The 20,310-nt window shown below is 47.0% G+C and overlaps 1 protein-coding gene across 1 annotated transcript; it reads right to left on the reverse strand.

Moving 5' to 3' along the window:
- Positions 1-1,897: 1,897 nt before the first annotated feature.
- Positions 1,898-2,467, reverse strand: LOC122042701 (putative invertase inhibitor). Its single transcript, XM_042602964.1, has one exon. It carries the CDS (start codon positions 2,465-2,467, stop codon positions 1,898-1,900), a length of 570 nt encoding a protein of 189 aa, XP_042458898.1.
- Between the last annotated feature and the right edge of the window lie 17,843 nt (positions 2,468-20,310).

Raw genomic sequence — 20,310 nt, forward strand, 5'->3', positions numbered from 1 at the left:
TAATGCAAATAAGGAAAGTTTTGAAAATTAAAATCTCTCTTTTAAAACTTATAGTTTTCTACAAAGAGAAGATTTTAAAAATTTAAAACAACCCTCCCTTTTTGATTTATTGTGGCTGGCCCCTTCATGCTTGGTCACCAAGCAAAGGGCCGACCCCTATAGAAGAGGATGTGGTCGGTCCTTGCTTGGTCACCAAGCATTGGACCGGCCCACTTCTTGGACACCAAGAAGAGCCTTACATTTGGATGGACTTGAGACTATAATGAGGCTACGACAAGGACCTAGAGGAGAAATTAGTTTTGGTCTTCCAATGAGCTTGAGTATCCCGTGCTCGCCCCGAACACACAACTCAAGTTCATCGATAATAACTCATTTCACTAGAGAGTTATTACCGCACTACCGCAGCAATCCCAAATTACATTATGGACTCCTTCTTATTATGAGTGTGTTAGTCTCCCCGTGTTTAAGATTACGAATGTCCACTAATTAAGTAAGTTACTGACAACTCACTTAATTAATATCTAGCTCCAAGAGTAGTACCACTCAACTTCATTGTCATGTCGGACTAAGTCCACATGCAGGGTTTAACATGACAATCCTTATGAGCTCCTCTTGGGGACATTCTCAACCTAGATAACTAGGACACAGATTCCTTCTATAATCAACAACACACACTATAAGTAATATTATTTCCCAACTTATCGGGCATATTGATTTATCGAGCTAAACCTCACCCTTTGATAAGTTAAAGAAATAAATATTAAATATATGTGCTTGTTATTATATTAGGATTAAGAGCACACACTTCCATAATAACTAAGGTCTAGTTCTTTTATTAAGTCAGTACAAAAAGAACTTATCTAAATGGTCCTACTCAATACACTTAGAGTGTACCAGTGTAATTTATTAATCAAGATAAACTAATACTTAATTATACTACGACTATTCCGATGGTTTGTTCCTTTCTATCTTAGTGGTGAGCAACTGTTTATAATTTATAAATAACCGATAACATGATCTTCTGAGTGTGACACCACACTTTATGTTATCTACTATATAAATTAATTGAATAATTATATTTAATAAATAAATATAGATATTGATCAAATATGATTCTTTTATTTCAAAATAAATATTTACAAAAATTAAGTTTTTAATATATATTTCAACAGTATCTAATGGAGGAGAAAGAAGTAGACAATGAGTTGTGAAGTTAGAGTTTGATGCGTTTATCTCTGCCTATAGGGATGAGCTACTTTTTATAGGACGGTAATTGATTCCCACGTGCTCCATTTGTCTCTCAATCTCTACGTTCATTATCTACGTTACCTTGGAATAACTGGCCATGTCCACCCATTTATTTTAGAATAAATTGGTACTTTTTCCATGATTTTCGAGGATAACGATTGCATTATCCGTGTCTTCATCGAGCAATCACATATTCCTTTGATTATCATCAATAGGTATCCTTCGGATTTAGCTGGGGTGTGCTTGAGTTGAGCGTCCTGAGAATTGGGAGTCGAAGTCGGAGTCAGGACCGCCTGAGCTGGGAGTCGAGTGGAGGGCTACCCGACCTTTTCTTTGACTGCTATATTAGCAGGACCATTGATTATCTTGGCCGTATAGCACCCATGATTATCCCCATATCAGTAATATTGTAATCCATGTCATGGTAATGGTAATAGAAATATTTACATGAATTCCATTATTTATTTTAAATATTTGGAAATGCAAGAAAAAAAAAAGTCTGTCTACATAATTAAAAATGCTTCGCGAACCCTAACAACAGGATCCTTATGTTTGCTAAATGAAATGGATCAAAATGAAGCAAGAAAGCAAATGAAGGCCAAATGAAAGCAGAAAAGAGATTAAAAAAAAAAAAAAGGAGGACCATTGCTCACTCCAAGGACACGACGATGGCCCTGGCCATGTTTGCCAATTTGAGATAGTCACTGCCCGCCGGCGCCGGCAGCGCTCCCTTGTTGTTGCCGTCCGTGAACGCCGCCTTGCACTTCTTCGCGGCAGCGGTGGCGTCCCCGAGCTGCTGCTCCGCCTTCTTGTACACACGGGCGGCGATGTTGTCCACCGCGTTCCGCATGCGCTCAACGGCGTCGGCGTACGCGTCCAGGCACTTGTCGAAGCTGCTCTTGGCGGCGGACTCTGTTTCCAGGTTAATGAGCTCCTCGATCTCGGACTCGGCACTGGCGGCGTGGGCTATGGCGGTCCGCGTGGCGACCAAGGCGAGGTCGTGGAGGTCTCCCGAGGGGGACTTCTTGAGGGTTTTGACGCAGAAGTCGTAGCCGACTGCGGGATACTTGTCGGCGACGAGCTTGCAGGCGTCCTTAACGTTGGTGGTACTAGCGCAGGTGGGTGGATGGCTGGTGGCGGATACCTGGTTCACGGAGAGGAAGAGGGCGAGGGAGAAGAAGAAGAAGGAGGAGGAGGAGAAGAGAAGGATGCGCTGCATGGTGAGTATTATATATATATATATAGTAATATCTGAGAGCTACTGAGCACCGATCTGTGGCGATGAGGGAGGAGATGGAGGTTTCGTTATTTGTTGCTTGCGGCGATGGATCGAAGGAGGTTGTCGTGCAATTTATAGGGAGAGATGGGATCGAGGCATTGCTGATGAGGAGAAGCGACTCTAGCGTTGAGCCAGCGACGATGCAGTACCACCTACTCGTTGGCGTCAATTTCGGGTGCTCAGAACCGCAGATGCATGCACGTGGAAGAGATTTTTTTTCGTTTTTATTCTTATGTTTGGATAAATTATTTATTGGCCCATGTCAAAAAGTAATGAATTTGTTGTGCGTTTACCTCGAGGGAGGTGGTCATGTCGTTCCTCCGTAATAAGGAATATTATAGGCGGATCTAAATATAATATGACCATTAAAATTAAGAAGAGGTAGTAATTAGCATGTGACCTTGCTCTTCATCTAACGCTAAGATTTATTTTTGACATGAATTTGTTGTGCGTTTACCTCGAGGGAGGTGGTCATGTCGTTCCTCCGTAATAAGGAATATTATAGGCGGATCTAAATATAATGTGACCATTAAAATTAAGAAGAGGTAGTAATTAGCATGTGACCTTGCTCTTCATCTAGCGCTAAGATTTTTATAATGAGGATAATAGGTTTAGAAGTTGGTCGGATCTAGGAAACTTAATGTCTCATTCCTATATTAAGACATGTCAATCCTCTTTCATATAGCCGATCAGATTTACACAGTTCAACATCCGCGTCTCTTATACGTACAGAAGATAAATGTAAAGGAACTCTTCTTATAAACTCGACTGGAATTCCAAATCTCAGGTTTTCACTTCAAGGGCAAGTCTTCTCTCTTATGGATGATTGACTTAGAGTACCAATAAAATCTCCAGGGATTCAGTTCCTCATTCCTTAGAGACAAATATCCTGGTATATGGCTGGACAGCTAAAGAATCGACCGGACCTAGAGGACTTATCTTTATATCACTTCTAAAATAGATCTCCAGTACCACCCAGTGCATAACCGAGCAGCTTAAGGGAAGGATGAATATATAGTCAATCGATTTATAAACCTGGCTGAGATATACTCAGTATGCAATGGGGTTAGAAAATTACAACTTGTCAGAATAACAACTATATATCAGAAAATATTCCTCTATTATAATATGAGCATTTACTAGAACCTTCTTTGAAGGTGATTGCATTTTCCATCAGCCGACAACTTATGACAACATATTTCTTTGACCACCTCATTAATGACATAAGTTACAAAAGACAAAAGAGGTGCACATATGGGTAACGGAAGATTCTTCGAACGGTTACTGTACATCGCCCAGGTCGTATGTCTTCCCTTACTCGACGATCTCTGACATTCTTTGCCACCTCATGATTACGAAAGTTATGAGAGGTGTTATGTAATGGGGGTTCTTTCTGTTGGCAAGGTACACACACCTTACAACTGTCTCACTTACGCACACGCATTCTACTGTTCTTCTCTCCATTTACTCGCTCGGATGTCATACTAACTTAACTGTCGGAGTGTAGGTGCAGCGGAGACCGGCAAGAGGGGGGTGAATTGCTAAAAACAAAAAATAAAACTACCCTCCTCGGATTTCAGCTCAGAAATAAATTGAGTAGAAAAATAATAGAGACAGAAAATAGAAACAGAAACAGAATTTTAACCTGGTTACAACCAAGAGAGTTGTTAATCCAGGGCAGTGAAAAGCGCACTAAGAAAATTCTCCTTTGCTGAAAGCGAAGAAACCTTTTACACTCTAATTGCTCAGAACTACTACTAGGAATTGCTTACAGAGTTGGATGTAGAAGATGTTATTAATTCCTAGCTCCAGGGACCTTTAAATAGCCTCTGAAAATATGATCTCGAGGGTCCAAGGCGCCTCCAATAGGGGTCCAAGGCGCCTCCAAGAGGTGAGTGGATAAAACTTTATCCGCGGCTTGAAACGGTCACTTTGACCTGTTGAAGGCGCCTTCAACAAGCTTGAAGGCGCCTTCAAGCTGGAGGCGCCTCCAAGCATGATGGAGGCGCCTCCAAGCATGATGGAGGCGCCTCCAAGCTGGCAGCTCCAATTTCAACTTGGTTTCTTCAGCTTCCGACGCTCCGTTCTTTTAGGTGATTGCGGCCAACCGAAATAGGGCTCACCCGAACCCAATTCCCGATCTTCTCCTCGAGCAGCCTTCCGTCCCAGCTTAACGTCCCTCGAACGCCGCACACGCTCTTCACGCCCACCATAGTACTCTTCCGCAGCTCTCTCGTCCTTCGGACGCACCGAGCCCGTCGGCTCCCTTCCCGTGCCGTCCTTCTCGCTAGCTGCGTCTTCCGCTCGACTTCCTGTGCTCCTAAACTCCTGCACACTCAGACACAGGGATCAAACACAGCACGACCTAACCAACTTGGTTGATCACATCAAAACTACCACGGGGTCCAACAATCTCCCCCTTTTTGATGTGCATCAACCCAAGTTCAAGTTAGAGTTTAAATAGACATAAATAGTAATTTTAAAGGAAATTACTAAACTAACATATTTAAGCATAAATTTGCAATAAATAAAATTACAACATAGTTTAGAAAAAATATTTAAAAAGTTTTTAATTTTCTAATTTTTCTAACTCCCCCTAAACTTGTACCTTTCTCTCCCCCTTTGATCACAGCAAAAATGGGGTACAAATAAGAAAATCTTAAGCACATTAAAAAAAATTTTGAGAAAAAATGAATTTTTAGAAAAAAATTTCTAAGTTTTCAGAAAAATTTTCTAAGCCAAAGTGATATTTTTAGAATTTAAAAAAAAAATCTAAGTTAAACTTAATTTTTGTATGTAAAAAAATATCTAAGTCAAATGAAGTTTTCTAGAATATTTCCAAAGAAAATTTCTAAAAAGAATTTTTTAAAAAATAATTCTAAGTTAAACTGAATTTTCAAACAAAATTTCTAAGTCAATAAAAAAAATTCTAAGTAAGAATTTTCAAAGAAATTATAAGAAAAAATGTTTGTTAAACTTTCAAAGCATTATTTAATTCTTGTTTTTAATGCTTTTTCAGAAAGTTAATTAAACATTTTCTTTCAATATTTTAGCTTCCCGGTCGTGGCGAGGCACTAGGCCTTCTTAGTTATTGGAGCAACAACCACTTCCTTAGACAAAGCTTCCATAAAGAATTTCAATGTTTAATTTTCTTACTTTAAAGCTTTTAACTTAAAAGAAATTAATTTAGCACAGATTTTGGAACCCAATAGAGGTTCCTCCCTACTGAGATTAATCAGATATCTAGGGGGTACATAAATTTTGGACACTTTTCTAAGTTGACCCTGATGGTTTCTAATGTACCAGTTTAATTTTCCATAAGTTCTTAATTTTGATTTAGGAAATTTATTTAAGCATGCATCAGATTCCAATTTTTCAATTTCTAATTTTAATCTATCATTTTCTGATTTTATATTATCGTACTGATCCGACGGTAAGAACAGGGGATCCCCGTTCCGGGAAATCAACGCCACGTGGAAGTCAAAAGGTAAAAAGGCCGATCGGAAAAGGGTGGACCTACCGATCGACCGGGGTCTAAATGAAAGCAAAGGCACCCCGGCAGGGAGCCGGGGTTCCGACGCTCATGTTGAACAGGGTCGTATGGCCGAGCGGGTATCTCGCTCGGCCAAAGACATAAAGTAGCAACACTGCGAACAATCCACATAGCACACGACCGAGAATCTCCTGAGTGGACCAGCGCATACGACCGACCGGACGTGAGGGAACCGCTGACCGGTCGGACGCTCTTTATGGGGTAAAAGGAGAAAAGGACAAGGGAACATCTTCTGACAGCGGGTATGTTTGACGATCAGGCCATACGCAGGATCTTATGACAGAGGGTTCCGCTGTCCCATCAGAGATGTGCTCGGACTGTAGCAGTATGATGTCAGGTAAGCTTTTCTGACAAGCCCATACTGAGGTATGGGCTGAGGACACGTATTTGCCTCGGTATGTGTGCTTGAGCCCCTTCACAGCTCTATATAAGGAGCCTCACACTTTGCCAGAGGTATGCATTCTCTAATATTGAGAGTTGCTTCTTTGTTGTCCACTTGCCTGACTTGAGCGTCGGAGGGTCGTCGCCGGGAACCCCCTCCCGGCCCGACTTCCTTGCAGGTTCGCCGGAGGTCCACGCGACCGGTCGAAGATCTACGTCAGCAGTTGGGAGAGCGTCACGTGCCTAGCATCCGTTGATTCATCGTTCGGACAGGATCAATTTGGCGCCGTCTGTGGGAACGCTCCTGTATCCGATCGGAAGCAATGGACGAAGCTGGACGACCACACTCGGTGATGCTCTCCACAGAGGAGCTCGACGCTCTGATCGAGACAAGAGCAGCTAAGCTTGTGGAACAAAAACAGAAGGCACAAGCCGAGCGGATGGAGCAACAAGCGACGTCCGCATCGGGAGGCCGAGCGGAAGCACCCGCTGCCACGGTTCCGTTTCATCGGGCCCTATTCCGCACGCCTCCGGAAGCCGCAGCAGTCAATCGTGATCGAGGATCTTCATCAGACGAAGTGCCCATACGAGACAACAGAAAAGGCAAGGCCCCCCGAGCGGACACCTCCCCTGAGCGGATCAACCGTCAATTCTCGGAGGCCATCTTGCGGGACCCTCTGCCAAAGCACTATGTGCCCCCGGCGATCGGTGAATACAATGGAACCACCGACCCGGACGATCACCTGGGTAAGTTCGACAACACAGCCACCCTTCATCAATACACAGATGGAGTAAAGTGCCGAGTGTTCCTTACCACCCTCTCGGGATCGGCGCAACGGTGGTTTCGAAGGCTGCCGGACGGATCCATCACAAGTTTCAAGGACTTCCGCACGACCTTCCTCCACCATTTTACAAGCAGTCGGCGTTATCAGAAGACTAGCGTGAGCCTATTTGCCATCAAGCAAGAACCCAGAGAGCCGCTCAGAGCTTATATCCAACGGTTCAACCGGGTGGCTATGGATATTCCAACGGCCACCTCAGAAACGATGATAAACGCGTTTACACAGGGCCTAGTGGACGGTGACTTCTTCCGTTCACTTATTCGAAAGCCGCCCCGAGACTACGATCATATGTTACACCGGGCTAATGAATATATCAATGTGGAGGAAGCCCAGGCGGCCCGAAGGAAGGAAGCTCCAACCGAGCGTCCACCCCCTGCTAACTGGAAGACGCACACTGCTCATCAGCCGCCCAGAGGACCGCGAGCTGAAGTCTGCCCCCAGCAACATGCAAGATCCCACGCCATTCAAGAAGTATCTGCCGAGCGGCCTAAACCTAAAAAGAAGGTATGGAGCCCAATGTTTTGTTCATTCCATCGGACAGACATGCATAATACAAGAGATTGTCGGAGCCTTCCCCTGATCGCCCACCCCGTGCCCCGGGGTGGCCACCGTCGATCACCATCATCCGATAGGAGACAACGACATCATGAGGCCGATCGGCGGATACCCGACAGGCGACAGCAACAGTCTCCCGAATGGCATTACCCTCAAAGGCACGAGGACAATTCCCGGGTGTCTAGGGAGCGGACTAGGCCGTCCGCTCGGGAAGAAGAAAATAGAAGTAACACTTCCCGAGGCGAAATCAACATCATTGCTGACGGGCCGACCGGAGGCGACTCCAACAGAGCAAGGAAGGCGAGCGTCAGACAGCTTCAGATCCATGCGATCGGCTGCAGCCAAGAACGGGCGAGCGGTCCCGAAATCAGTTTCGGGCTCAGGGACTTGGAAGGAGTCGAAGTGTCACATGACGACGCTCTCCTCATCAAAGCGGTAATAGCTAACTATACTATTCACCACGTTTTCATCGATACAGGAAGCTCGGTCAATATTATATTCAAAAATGCCTTCGACTAACTGCAAATTGATCGAGCCAAGCTACTGCCCATGACAACCCCCCTCTATGGGTTTACGGGCAATGAAGTTCTGCCGGTCGGACAGGTCCGACTGGCTATTTCGCTGGGAGAGGAGCCGCTCAGAAGGACGAGGACTGCCAACTTCGTCGTGGTCGACTCTCCTTCAACATACAATGTTATCTTGGGGCGACCGGCGCTCAGCGAGTTCCGAGCGGTCGTCTCCACCTTCCACCAGAAAATCAAGTTCCCGGTGGAGGATAAAGTGGGAGAAGTACAAGGAGACCAGCTGGCGGCTCGACGATGCTACGTCGAGATGGTCCCAGCTGAAGCTAACTCCGCTCGGAAAACGCCACGGATAGAGGTGAACGCCATAACCGAAAAACCACCCTCTTTGGTTTATGAATAAAAAGTGGAAGTGCAGATTCACCCAACCCGACCGGAAGCAACCACCTTCATCGCGGCCGATCTGGAGGCAAGCCAGAAAAAGGAAGTGATCAAATGTCTCCAGAAAAACTGCGATGTCTTCGTTTGGTCGACGCATGAGCTGCCCGGAATTTCGCCAAGTATAGCGCAGGATGAGCTCCACGTCCGACCGGACGCTCGGCCGGTGAAGGAAAGGAAGAGGGACTTCAGCGCTGAACAAAATGTCATCATCCGAGCGGAGGTAGAGAAGCTCCTGGAGGCCGGCCACATACACGAGGTCCAGTTCCCGAGTTGGCTGGCGAACGTGGTGCTAGTCTCCAAGCCGGGCAACAATTGGAGGGTTTGCATCGATTTCCGAGATCTCAATAAAGCATGTCCAAAGGATTTTTATCCTCTACCCCAGATCGATCAACTGGTGGACTCCACAGCCGGCTGCGAGTTAATATGCATGCTCGACGCCTATCAGGGCTACCATCAAGTGTCGCTCGCCCGAGAAAATCAAGAGAAGGTCAGTTTCGTTACAACAGACGGCACTTACTGCTACAATGTGATGCCGTTCGGACTGAAGAACGCTGGAGCAACTTACCAGCGCCTGATGAACAGAGTGTTCAAGGAGCAGATCGGACGAAATTTGGAAGTGTACGTGGATGATATTCTCATCAAATCCGTCCGAGCGGCCGATCTCTTTAAAGACAAGGAGAAAACTTTCCGAACGCTGAGGAAGTATGGAGTTAAGCTGAATCCTCAGAAGTGTCTGTTCGGAGCAAAAGACGGGCGTTTTTTGGGTTATATAGTGACCGAGCGGGGCATAGAGGCAAATCCCAGCAAGGTCAAAGTGCTGTAAGATATGCCGCCCCCAAGAAATCTAAGGGAAGTACATCGCCTGACCGGTCGGATAACTGCGTTGTCCAGATTCATCTCCAAGACCGCCGATCGGAGCCTCCCATTTTTCAAAATCTTGCGCAAAGCTACCAAGTTTCAGTGGGATGAAGACGGACGGCGGTTGGATAGACCATGAAGCGCAAATCATCTCTAGCTGTACCGAGCTGGGTGAGAGGTGCGCTGATGTAATTCACTTTGTGTATTTATTGGTTGCATGTGTTCCTTTAATGCAGGAGGCAAAATGATACACGCATTTAGCAATCTTCTCCGAACGGCAGTGCTGAAATTAGCCTTAAAGACCGTCGAGCTCCGACGTTAAATATCGAGAGTCGAGCCGGTGACTATAAACCCTCCGAGCATAAGACCGTCGAGCTCCGACGTTAAATATCGAGAGTTAAGCCGGCAACTATAAACCCTCCGAGCAGAAGGCCGTCGAGCTCTGACGTTAAATATCGAGAGTCAAGTCGGCGACTATAAACCCTCCGAGCGGAAGACCGTCGAGCTCCGACGTTAAAAATCGAGAGTCGAGCCGGCGACTATAAACCCTCCGAGCGGAAGACCGTCGAGCTCCGACGTTAAAATTCGAGAGTCGAGCCGGCGACTATAAACCCTCCGAGCGGAAGACCGTCGAGCTCCGACGTTAAAAATCGAGAATCGAGCCGGCGACTATAAACCCTCCGAGCGGAAAACCGTCGAGCTCCGACGTTAAAAATCGAGAGTCGAGCCGGCGACTATAAACCCTCCGGCCGGACGAATGCAATAAAGAGGTTTCGTTGGTGAGTCGTTTAGTCGATCAGCCGAGCGGACTAGCTATGCAAAATACTTCGTAAAAATCCCTTTCGAACGCAAGGGAGGAGGGATGAAAAGTGAATCACAGGGAAAGGAGGAAACATGAACGGAAGTTGGGTAGCCGAGCGGACATCACACGTATTGACTTGCACAAAAACAAAAGAAGAGGCAAGCAAAAGGATGGCATATTAGAGAAATTAAAGCCGAATGGCCGAATTACAAAAATGATAGTTTTTGGCCGAGCGGCCGAATTACATACAAACTTCTATTCTAGATAATCATAGAGGTCCTTTGGGATGTTGTCGAGGAGCGCCACTTGATCTGCGGCTGGGATGAGAGCGGAGTCGGGAAGAAGACCCTTGGACTTCAAATATGTCGTGGTGGTGGTCATAGCAAGGTCGAAGGCAGTGTACATCCGTTCACAGACTTTCTCTGAAAATTCAGCCGAACGGATGTAGTTTAGCCGCAGGACTGCGACTCGGCCAGGCTCAGCATCTTGATATTCCTTGAATGCCGCTTGGGAGGCTGCGAGGAACTCCTGTAGAGTTTTCAGCTCTTCCTTATGCTTATTTGCATCGGCCGAGCGGCCCGCCTTCTCTCCATCAAGCTGCTCCATCAGCTCTTTCACTTTCTGCTCCAGGCCACGAGCCTCTACATTCTTCTTCTCCAGATCGGAGATAGTTGTCTTCTTCCGCTCGGTCGCCAGGCTTATCTTGCGATCCAAGGATTTATTCAGGCGATCAAGTTCGGCCAGATTATGAGCCTGGTCGACCGTCTTCTTCCGTTCGGCCTCCAAAAGATTTTGAGTCTTTTTGAGCTCCTTCTGCAGCTCTGCATACGATGGGCCTTGGGAAGGAGCGCCGCCCGAACTCCGCAGCCTTTTGAGCTCCTCGTCCACCATGGCGAGCCGATTGGAGACAGCAATCTCCTCCACCCATCTCTGGCACAAACGAAAATTATTAAGGGCCGATCGGAAATAATGCATGAAAAGCTTAGGAAGAAAATGCACTTACCCTAGTGGCCTGTTGCATGTGGCTATTGGCCAAGTTGCTGAGTGGGATCATCGCCACACGCGCCCGGGCGTCAGCCCACATTTCGGCTAGAGGCCCTTTCAAGGTGATCGTGTGCTCGGGTGCGGTAGACCGATTGGCTTCGGGCATTAATTCCTCGGTGGGGAGATGCAAGGAGACCCGGACGGTGCGGCGCCGACCGGGGGTCATCTGGGCGGAAGCCGGAGAAGGATCGGAAGCCGGCGCAGAGAACTGGGACAAAATTGTTGAACGCTGGACTCGGCGGGGAGCAGGCGGAAGGACACTAACTGGAACGGCCTCAAGAGGGTCCGCCGACGCGTCCAATTGTGATGGGGTCCGATCGGACGATATCGCCTCGACTGCTGGGACTTTGCCTCGAGAATCAGCCGTGGTCCGCTCGGAAGGATGGACCACCGATGTAGCCGAGCGGAGTGGTGTCTCCGTGCGGCGCCGCTTTTGTCGGGTGGGACGCTCCTCCTCCTGAGCCGAGCCTTCATCCCGGACGGAAGGCTCTCGACTAGCAGTTGTGCCAGCCGCGGGCTCCGGGAGAGAAACCTGAGCGGTCGACTCCCCTGCATTGGTATCGCTCTCTTCTTCATTAGAGCCGACCGGCTGTATGCCAAGCGTCTCCATCTCTTTGGTCGCTGCGGCCTCGAGCGCCGCCGCCTTCCTCTTCAAAATACCAGCCATCACCGACTCCATGACAATGTTTGCTGCAAAGGAAAACAGAGAAAATCAGTTAGCAATTAAAACGAATGCACAAAGTAAAATTCTTACCAAAGCCGCTCGGAAGGGGGGTCCTGATCGGACTCAGACCGAATATATACATCACCCCTTCAGTCAGGAATTTGTTGATGTCAAACCTCAGACCGGCTAGCATGTTGGCCGTGTGAAGATAGTCCGGTCGGGTTTTGAACCTTTTGAGCTCTGGTGAGGTGGGTGGTCCGATCTGCCACTTCGTTAGGAAGGGGGCCCGCTCGGGAAGGCAAATATAAAAGTAGAATTCTTTCCAATACTTATTGGAAGAAGGTAGTTTATTGAAGAAAACTAAACCGGGCCGAGCCTGGAACATGTAAGTGTCCGGCTCAGATTGTTTGGGGTAGTAGAAATAATAGAAAACCTCCGGTCGAAGGGGAATGTTATGGATTTTGAATAGGACAACAACACCGCATAGAAGGCGAAAAGTGTTGGGAACTAGGCTTCCAAGCGGGACGCCGAAAAAATTGCAGACGTCAATGATAAAGGGATGAATTGGAAATCGCAGACCGGCTGTGAACTGGTCGCGGAATACACAAAAAGCTCCGCGCGGCGGTTTGTGTGGCCGAGCGGAAGGAGTGGGTAAGATAAGTTCGAGGTCGAAAGGAATCTCAAAATTATCTATCAGAATATCGACTTCGCGCCGATTGAAGCGAGACTCCATGGTAGTATACCATGGGCCTAGGGCTTGGTCTTGAGGTTGGGAAGAGCTAGCCATTGTCCGAGCGGACGAAACCAAAAAAGACGAAAGAGGATAAAAGGAAGAAGATGGTAACGAAACAGTACCCCGAGGACCAGAACTTGGGAAAGAAATGCAAAGAAAACCACAGGAACCAAAGATAGAGCAGAGGAAGAGCCTTATAGAGAAGAAGGAGGATCGAAGAAAGAACGTCGGAGATCGTTGGAGAACAGAAGAACAGGGTCGCCGGAGCACTGAAACGCTGAAGCTTCTGGGCACGCGAGAGCATAAATGCGGCGAAGACGGAGAAAGCGAAGGCCTTATAGGGCTGAGCCCGAGCGGCCTCCACCGTTGGATGCAGGTCACAAGAACCAAAGCACGCATCGGGCCGTCAGTTTCAAATCGTCTCGGTTTCGTCGCCTGCGACGCCGCCGCCGTACGCTGACGGTAGCAATGCCACGTGGCATTCCGCCACGAGAGAGCATTTAATAAGCGCCTTATCGAGGCGCAGAGCGCGTGCTTGGCCTTAATGACGGAGATTGGCGCAACTTCCGAGGAGATCCGGGGGATGGTGGCGTTGACTGAGGCCGTAGTCACTACCACATATGCCGAGCGGAGTATGGTTTCTTGGAAGAGCCGCTCGGCGAAACAATCGTCCAGTCAATCAAACTAATCACCTCCTTCGACTAGACTTAAAGAGGAGGCAAGTGATCCGGCGGTAAGAACAGGGGATCCCCGTTCTGGGAAGTCAACGCCACGTGGAAGTCAAAAGGTAAAAAGGCCGATCGGAAAAGGGTGGACCTACCGGTCGACCGGGGTTTAAATGAAAGCAAAGGCACCCCGGCAGGGAGTCGGGGTTCCGACGCTCATGTTGAACAGGGTCGTATGGCCGAGCGGGTATTCCGCTCGGCCAAAGACATAAAGTAGCAACACTGCGAACAATCCACATAGCACACGACCGGGAATCTCCCGAGTGGACCAGCGCATACGACCGACCGGACGTGAGGGAATCGCCGACCGGCCGGACGCTCTTTATGGGGTAAAAGGAGAAAAGGACAAGGAACATCTTCTGACAGCGGATATGTTCGACGATCAGGCCATACGCAGGATCTTATGACAGAGGGTTCCGCTGTCCCATCAGAGATGTGCTCGGACTGTAGCAGTATGATGTCAGGTAAGCTTTTCTAACAAGCCCATACTGAGGTATGGGCTGAGGACACGTATTCGCCTCGGTATGTGTGCTTGAGCCCCTTCACAGCTCTATATAAGGAGCCTCACACTTTGCCAGAGGTATGCATTCTCTAATATTGAGAGCCGCTTCTTTGTTGTCCACTTGCCTGACTTGAGCGTCGGAGGGTCGTCGCCGGGAACCCCCTCCTGGCCCGACTTCCTTGCAGGTTCGCCGGAGGTCCATGCGACCGGTCGAAGCTCTACGTTAGCAGTTGGGAGAGCGTCACGTGCCCAGCGTCCGTTGATTCATCGTTCGGACAGGATCACGTACATTTCAAGTGGACATGCTTTTGCTAATTCCATTTTTAATTCTTTATTCTCTTTTTCTAATTCGTATAAGTCTTTAGAAAGCGATTTAATAAATCGAAAAGACTGAGACATGGTTAGATTACGTACCTTACTTACCTGATCTGGTGGCGCTCCCCCTTCACTGCTGCTTTCTTCTTCTGATGTTCCTCCCCCTTCATCGATGCTCATCTCTGAGCTTGAGTCTTCTTCTGCCTAATGGTTCGCCATTAGCGCTAACCCCGAGAATTCTTCGATGTCTGACTCAGAGGATGACGAATCTGACCAGGTAACCTTCAGGTTCTTGTGCTTGGAGAGTTCTGGTTTCTTGTATTTTGACTTTTCCCTGTCTTTCTCCTTTCTCTTTAGCTTTGGCCAGTCATCCTTGATGTGCCCTTCTTCGTTGCAGTTGTAGCAACGAACCGTCCTCTTCTTTCGATGATGCCTCTGCGATTTAAATTTATTACTATTGAAAAACTTATTGAAGCGTCTTACCAGTAGTGCCGCTTCGGATTCGTCGACTGAGGCTTCGGAGTCAGAACAGTTCATTTTTACCTTTAAGGCAATGTTCTGACTGGTCTTCTCTATTCCATTGGGCTCTGAAACTCGAGATTCGTGAAGTTCAAAAGTGGAAAACAATTGTTCTAAAGTACTTACCTCGAGGTCCTTAGAGATGTAGTACGCATCTACTAAGGAGGCCCACTCTGGAGTTCTCGTGAAGGCATTGAGCGCGTTTCGGATAGAATCCAGGTTGGTTACCTTTTCTACAAGGTTCGTTAGTTGCGTTATCAGCTCCTTGATTCTCGCTTGGAGTTGCGCTACCTTCTCGCCTTGGTTCATTCAGAGGTTCGTCAGCTGGTTCCGGAGGATGTCGCACTTTGCTAGCTTCGCTTCGGAGGTACCTTCGTGAAGCTCCAGGAATTTTTTCCAGAGATCTTTCGCAGAATCGTAGCTCCCGATCTGATTTACTTCTTGAGGCGGCAGAACGCTGAGTAGGTGGAACTCAGCCTTTCCGTTGGCGACGAAATCTGCTTGCTCTTTTTTCGTCCAAGTATTTTCCTCCTTATCTTTCGGAACTGCATAGTCATATTTCATTATTAAAAGAATGTCAAATTCGGTTTTAAAAAATACCTCCATTTTGCGCTTCCATGTGGCGAAGTCTCCGTCAAACTTCGGGGGATGGATGTTCGCTCCGACCATCGTCTTGATCATAGTGCTTCAGTTGGCGGTTAGTCCTTTTGAGGTGATCAGGCTCTGATACCAATTGTAGGTGCAGCGGAGATTGACAAGAGGGGGGTGAATTGCTGAAAACAAAAAATAAAACTACCCTCCTCGGATTTCAACTCAGAAATAAATGCAGTAGAAAAATAATAGAGATAGAAAATAGAAGCAGAAACAGAATTTTAACCTGGTTACAACCAAGAGGGTTGCTAATCCAGGGCAGTGAAAAGCGCACTAAGAAAATTCTCCTTTGCTGAAGGCGGAGAAGCCTTTTACACTCTAATTGCTCAGAACTACTACTAGGAATTGCTTACAGAGTTGGATGTAGAATATGTTATTAATTCCTAGCTCCATGGGCCTTTAAATAGCCTCTGGAAATCTGATCTCGAGGGTCCAAGGCGCCTCCAATAGGGGTCCAAGGCGCCTCCAAGAGGTGAGTGGATAAAACTTTATCCACGGCTTGAAACAGTCACTTTGACCTGTTGAAGGCGCCTTCAAGCTGGAGGCGCCTCCAAGCCTGATGGAGGCGCCTCCAAGCTGGCAGCTCCAATTTCAGCTTGGTTTCTTTAACTTCCGACGCTCCGTTCTTTTAGGTGATTGCGGCCAACCGGAATAGGGCTCACCCGAACCCAATTCCCGGCCTTCTCCTCGAGCAGCCTTCCGTCCCGGCTTAACGTCCCTCGAACGCCGCGCACGCTCTTCACGCCCACCGAAGTACTCTTCCGCAGCTCTCTCGTCCTTCGGACGCACCAAGCCCGTCGGCTCCCTTCCCGTGTCGTCCTTTTCGCTAACTGCGTCTTCCGCTCGACTTCCTGTGCTCCTAAGCTCCTGCACACTCAGACACAGGGATCAAACACAGCAGGACCTAACCAACTTGGTTGATCACATCAAAACTACCACGGGGTCCAACACGGAGGACCTTCACTAGGGATCCCCTTCCCTAGTTTTGGGCACTGATGTCCTGTTTGCTCTCTTTAGTGTATGCAGAGAAGAGAAAGGTATTCAAAGTTATTTTCCTGTTCCAATTCATCATCTTTCTTTTCTTTGCAAAGTCATCTGCCAGTCAATCACATCACCACCTGCCCAGCGCACTATCTCTCTAATTTTTAAATATAATTAAATTTGACACCATCTGTAGGAACTTTCGCCTGAATATGAAGCGTAGATCTAGCATAGATATGGAAGAAGCTGGATGATTCACTACCATCATTCTGTCTCAAAAATATTTTGAGTTGCTGGTCATAGCTAGGGCTCAAAAGATGATGCAACAACAGTAAGCAGCCATCGTTGGCACATTGCCGCACAATTCGGCTGCCTTTAGGACGGGTCCTCATATTAAAGGACTCGAGTAGAAGGCCCAGTTGGGCTTCACCTAGTTCCTCCACCAACGGCGAGGTTTGTGCAACCACCCATCCCACTGATCGACTTACCTCCTGTGCCACCATCCCTGATAGCACGCCACCGAACACTATTTCGCACTCTGTTCAGGGAAATAGGCCGAAAGGAAAGGCCCCAAGCGTCATCTACTCGATATGTACGTAAGGGGAAAGCCCCGAGAGTCCATGACTCTTCCAAATGGACAAGCATATCGTTTTATCAAGAGATATTGGGAGACAAACTGCCTAAGCATTATCAACCCCTGACGATAGAGGAATATGGAGGGACAACTGACCTTGAAGACTACTTCCTCAAATTTGAGAATGTCGCCCTCCTTTACCAATAGACGGACGATGAAAAGTTTTGGGTGTTTCTCACTACACTTTCTGGCTCGGCACAGAGGTGGTTCAAGCGATTGTCGATCGAATCCATCTGCTGTTTTAAGGATTTCGGCAAGGCTTTCTTTCATCATTTCACCAGCAGCCATCATTACCATAAACCCCCCCTAGCGTCTTCTCGCTTAAATATGGGCTCAAAGAGACACTCAGAACCTACATCAAGAAATTCAATCAAGTGACCATGGATGTAACCTCGACCATTCTGAAAATCCTGGTGAGAGCCTTTTCAAGGGCTCGTAGACAACGATTTCTTTCACTACCTCATAAGGATGCCCCCAAAAATTTTGACCATCTACTCGGCCGAGTGATTGAGTACATCAATGTCAAAGAGGTGCAATCCGTCTGAAAGAAGGAAGTCGCCATGCCTGTTCCGGCCTCAGCTTTCGAGCACCGAGCGCTACCACCTCTTCTATATAAAGGACCTCGGGCGGGCCCTGAGCCTCATCATTAAGAACTATGGCCCCACGCCATACAGTACGTGGAGGTCAAGCGGGCCAGATATCCTGAGCCCCTAGATGGGCTCTGCGAAGGTTTTGCACATACCACCGATTGGATTCCCATGATACCCAAGATTATTACAATTTGGGAAATTGCTAGGCAGCCAACCAAGGATTCTCCCGGCGCTCACTGTTGCCCAATCATCTTTGTTACCAACGAATGAATGGACTGCCATGAAGAGATTACTAGGGCGTTGAATGGCGTCAAAGAACACCCAATGGCAAGGAGACCGAGCTTATGCTCCTACCCGGGTCTAATAGGAGAACCCCTCCCCCCCAGCACCCCACCCTGATGTGGTAAGAGGAGAACCGCAATAACATCGCTCCAGGGGATATTGGAATTATCGCCGGAGGTCTAACCGACAGAGATTCCAACTGAGTGACGAAGTCACATGCCCATCGGCTGGAAATCCAATTGGTCGGCTGTAGTTAGGAGCAGGCCCGGGGACCTGAAATAAGCATCGGACCCAAAGATCTAGAAGAGGTTGAAGTACCCAATGATAATACTTTAATAATTAAGATTGTTATTGTCAATTATAACATTTATCATACTTTTATCGATATAGGTAGCTCGGTGAACATTATCTTCAAATAGGCATTCAAATAGCCGTAGATTGACTAAGGTGAGCTCCAGCACATGATAACTCTGCTATATGGATTCACGAGTAATGAGATCTAGCCGCTCAACCAAGTAAAGCTGGCTATGTCCTTAGGAGAGGAGCCCCTAATGAGGATGCGCAGATCAACTTTTATAGTGGTGGATGCACTCTCAACCTTCAATATTATTTTGGGTCGATCGACCCTAAATAAATTTCAGACGGTCTGGTCAACATTCTACCAAAATATAAAATTCCTCATGGATGACCAAGTCGGGGAAGCTAAATGATATCAACTGGTAACGCGCAAGTGCTACATTGACATTGTCAAGACAGAGGCTAACGCTGCTCGGAAGATTCAGCGGATGGAGGTCAACACCATTTGTGAAGCCCCTCCTACACTCATCTATGAAGAAAAAGAGGAGATGCAAATTTAGCCAGGCCACCTAAAGGATATCACCCAGATAACTATCGACCTGACTCCAGAACTTAAAGAAAAGCTCGTTGCGTGTCTAACACGCAATAATGATATCTTCGCCTAGGAGGCCAAGGAAATCACGTGCATCTCACCTATGATCATGGAGCATGTACTCCATATCTATCCGATGCTTGACTGGTCAAGCAAAGAAAATGAGATTTTAGAGTCAAGCAGAATAAAATAATCCGGGTGGAGGTGGACAAACTACCGGAGGTTAGTTATATTCAGGAGGTACAGTTTTGAGCGGGCTAGCAAATGTGGTCCTAGTGGCTAAGCCAGGAAATAAATAGAGGGTCTACATTGACTTCAGAGACCTTAATAAGGCATGTCCTAAGGATTTCTATCCCCTACCTCACATCGACCAGGTAGTGGATTCCACCTTTGGATGTGAATTGATATGCATGTTAGACGCGTATCAGGGATATCATTAAGTCCTGCTCGCCAAGGAAGATCAAGAAAATGTTAGCTTCATAACTGCTGAAGGCACTTACTGCTATAATGTTATACCATTTAGACTAAAGAATGCATGCACAATTTACCAATGACTCATGAATAAAGTGTTCTGGAAGCAGATCAGGTGGAATATGGAGGTTTATGTAAATGATATCGTTATCAAATCTCCCCAAGCAATCAATTTATGTGCTGACATCAAGGAGACCTGCCAAACTTTAAGATAGTATGGGTTGAAGCTCAATCCTAGTAAATGTCTGTTCAGAGCAAAGAGAGAGCATTTTCTGGGCTACATAGTCACTGAGCAAGGGATAGAAGCTAATCCCAGTAAGGTGCATGCTCTCCAAGATATGGCTCCCCCGTGCAACTTGAAGGAAGCACAAAAACTGACCGGATGGATCACAACGTTATCTTGCTTCATATCAAGATCCGCCAACTAATGTTTGCCTTTCTTCAAGATTCTCCATCGGGCGACCAAATTTTAATGTGATGTTGATTGTGACAAAACGTTCGAGGAGTTGAAAAGTTATTTATCCACCATGCCTATACTTGCTAAGACAATAGTAGGTGAACCTTTGTGGGTTTACCTGTTTACAAATAAACATACTATTGGGTTAGTGTTGGTGAGGCAAGAGGAAAAAGAGCAACAACTTATATATTTTTTAAGTAATTAATTAGAAGGGGTCGAGTGTCGCTACACCACACTTGAGAAATTGATGTATGGATTGGTCTTAGCTGCTCGGAGGTTATATCCTTATTTTTTATCTCACCCAATTATCATGCTAACTAATAGTACCTTGGGTCGAGTGTTTGTCAACCTAGAAGCTTCAGGGAGGTTGATC

This window comes from Zingiber officinale, chromosome 1B, assembly GCF_018446385.1.
Source record: "Zingiber officinale cultivar Zhangliang chromosome 1B, Zo_v1.1, whole genome shotgun sequence".
Lineage (NCBI taxonomy): Eukaryota > Viridiplantae > Streptophyta > Magnoliopsida > Zingiberales > Zingiberaceae > Zingiber > Zingiber officinale.

Bases quoted from the DNA above. Each gene is read 5' to 3' on its own strand.
- LOC122042701 (XM_042602964.1), bottom strand. From the start codon at position 2,467: ATGCAGCGCATCCTTCTCTTCTCCTCCTCCTCCTTCTTCTTCTTCTCC.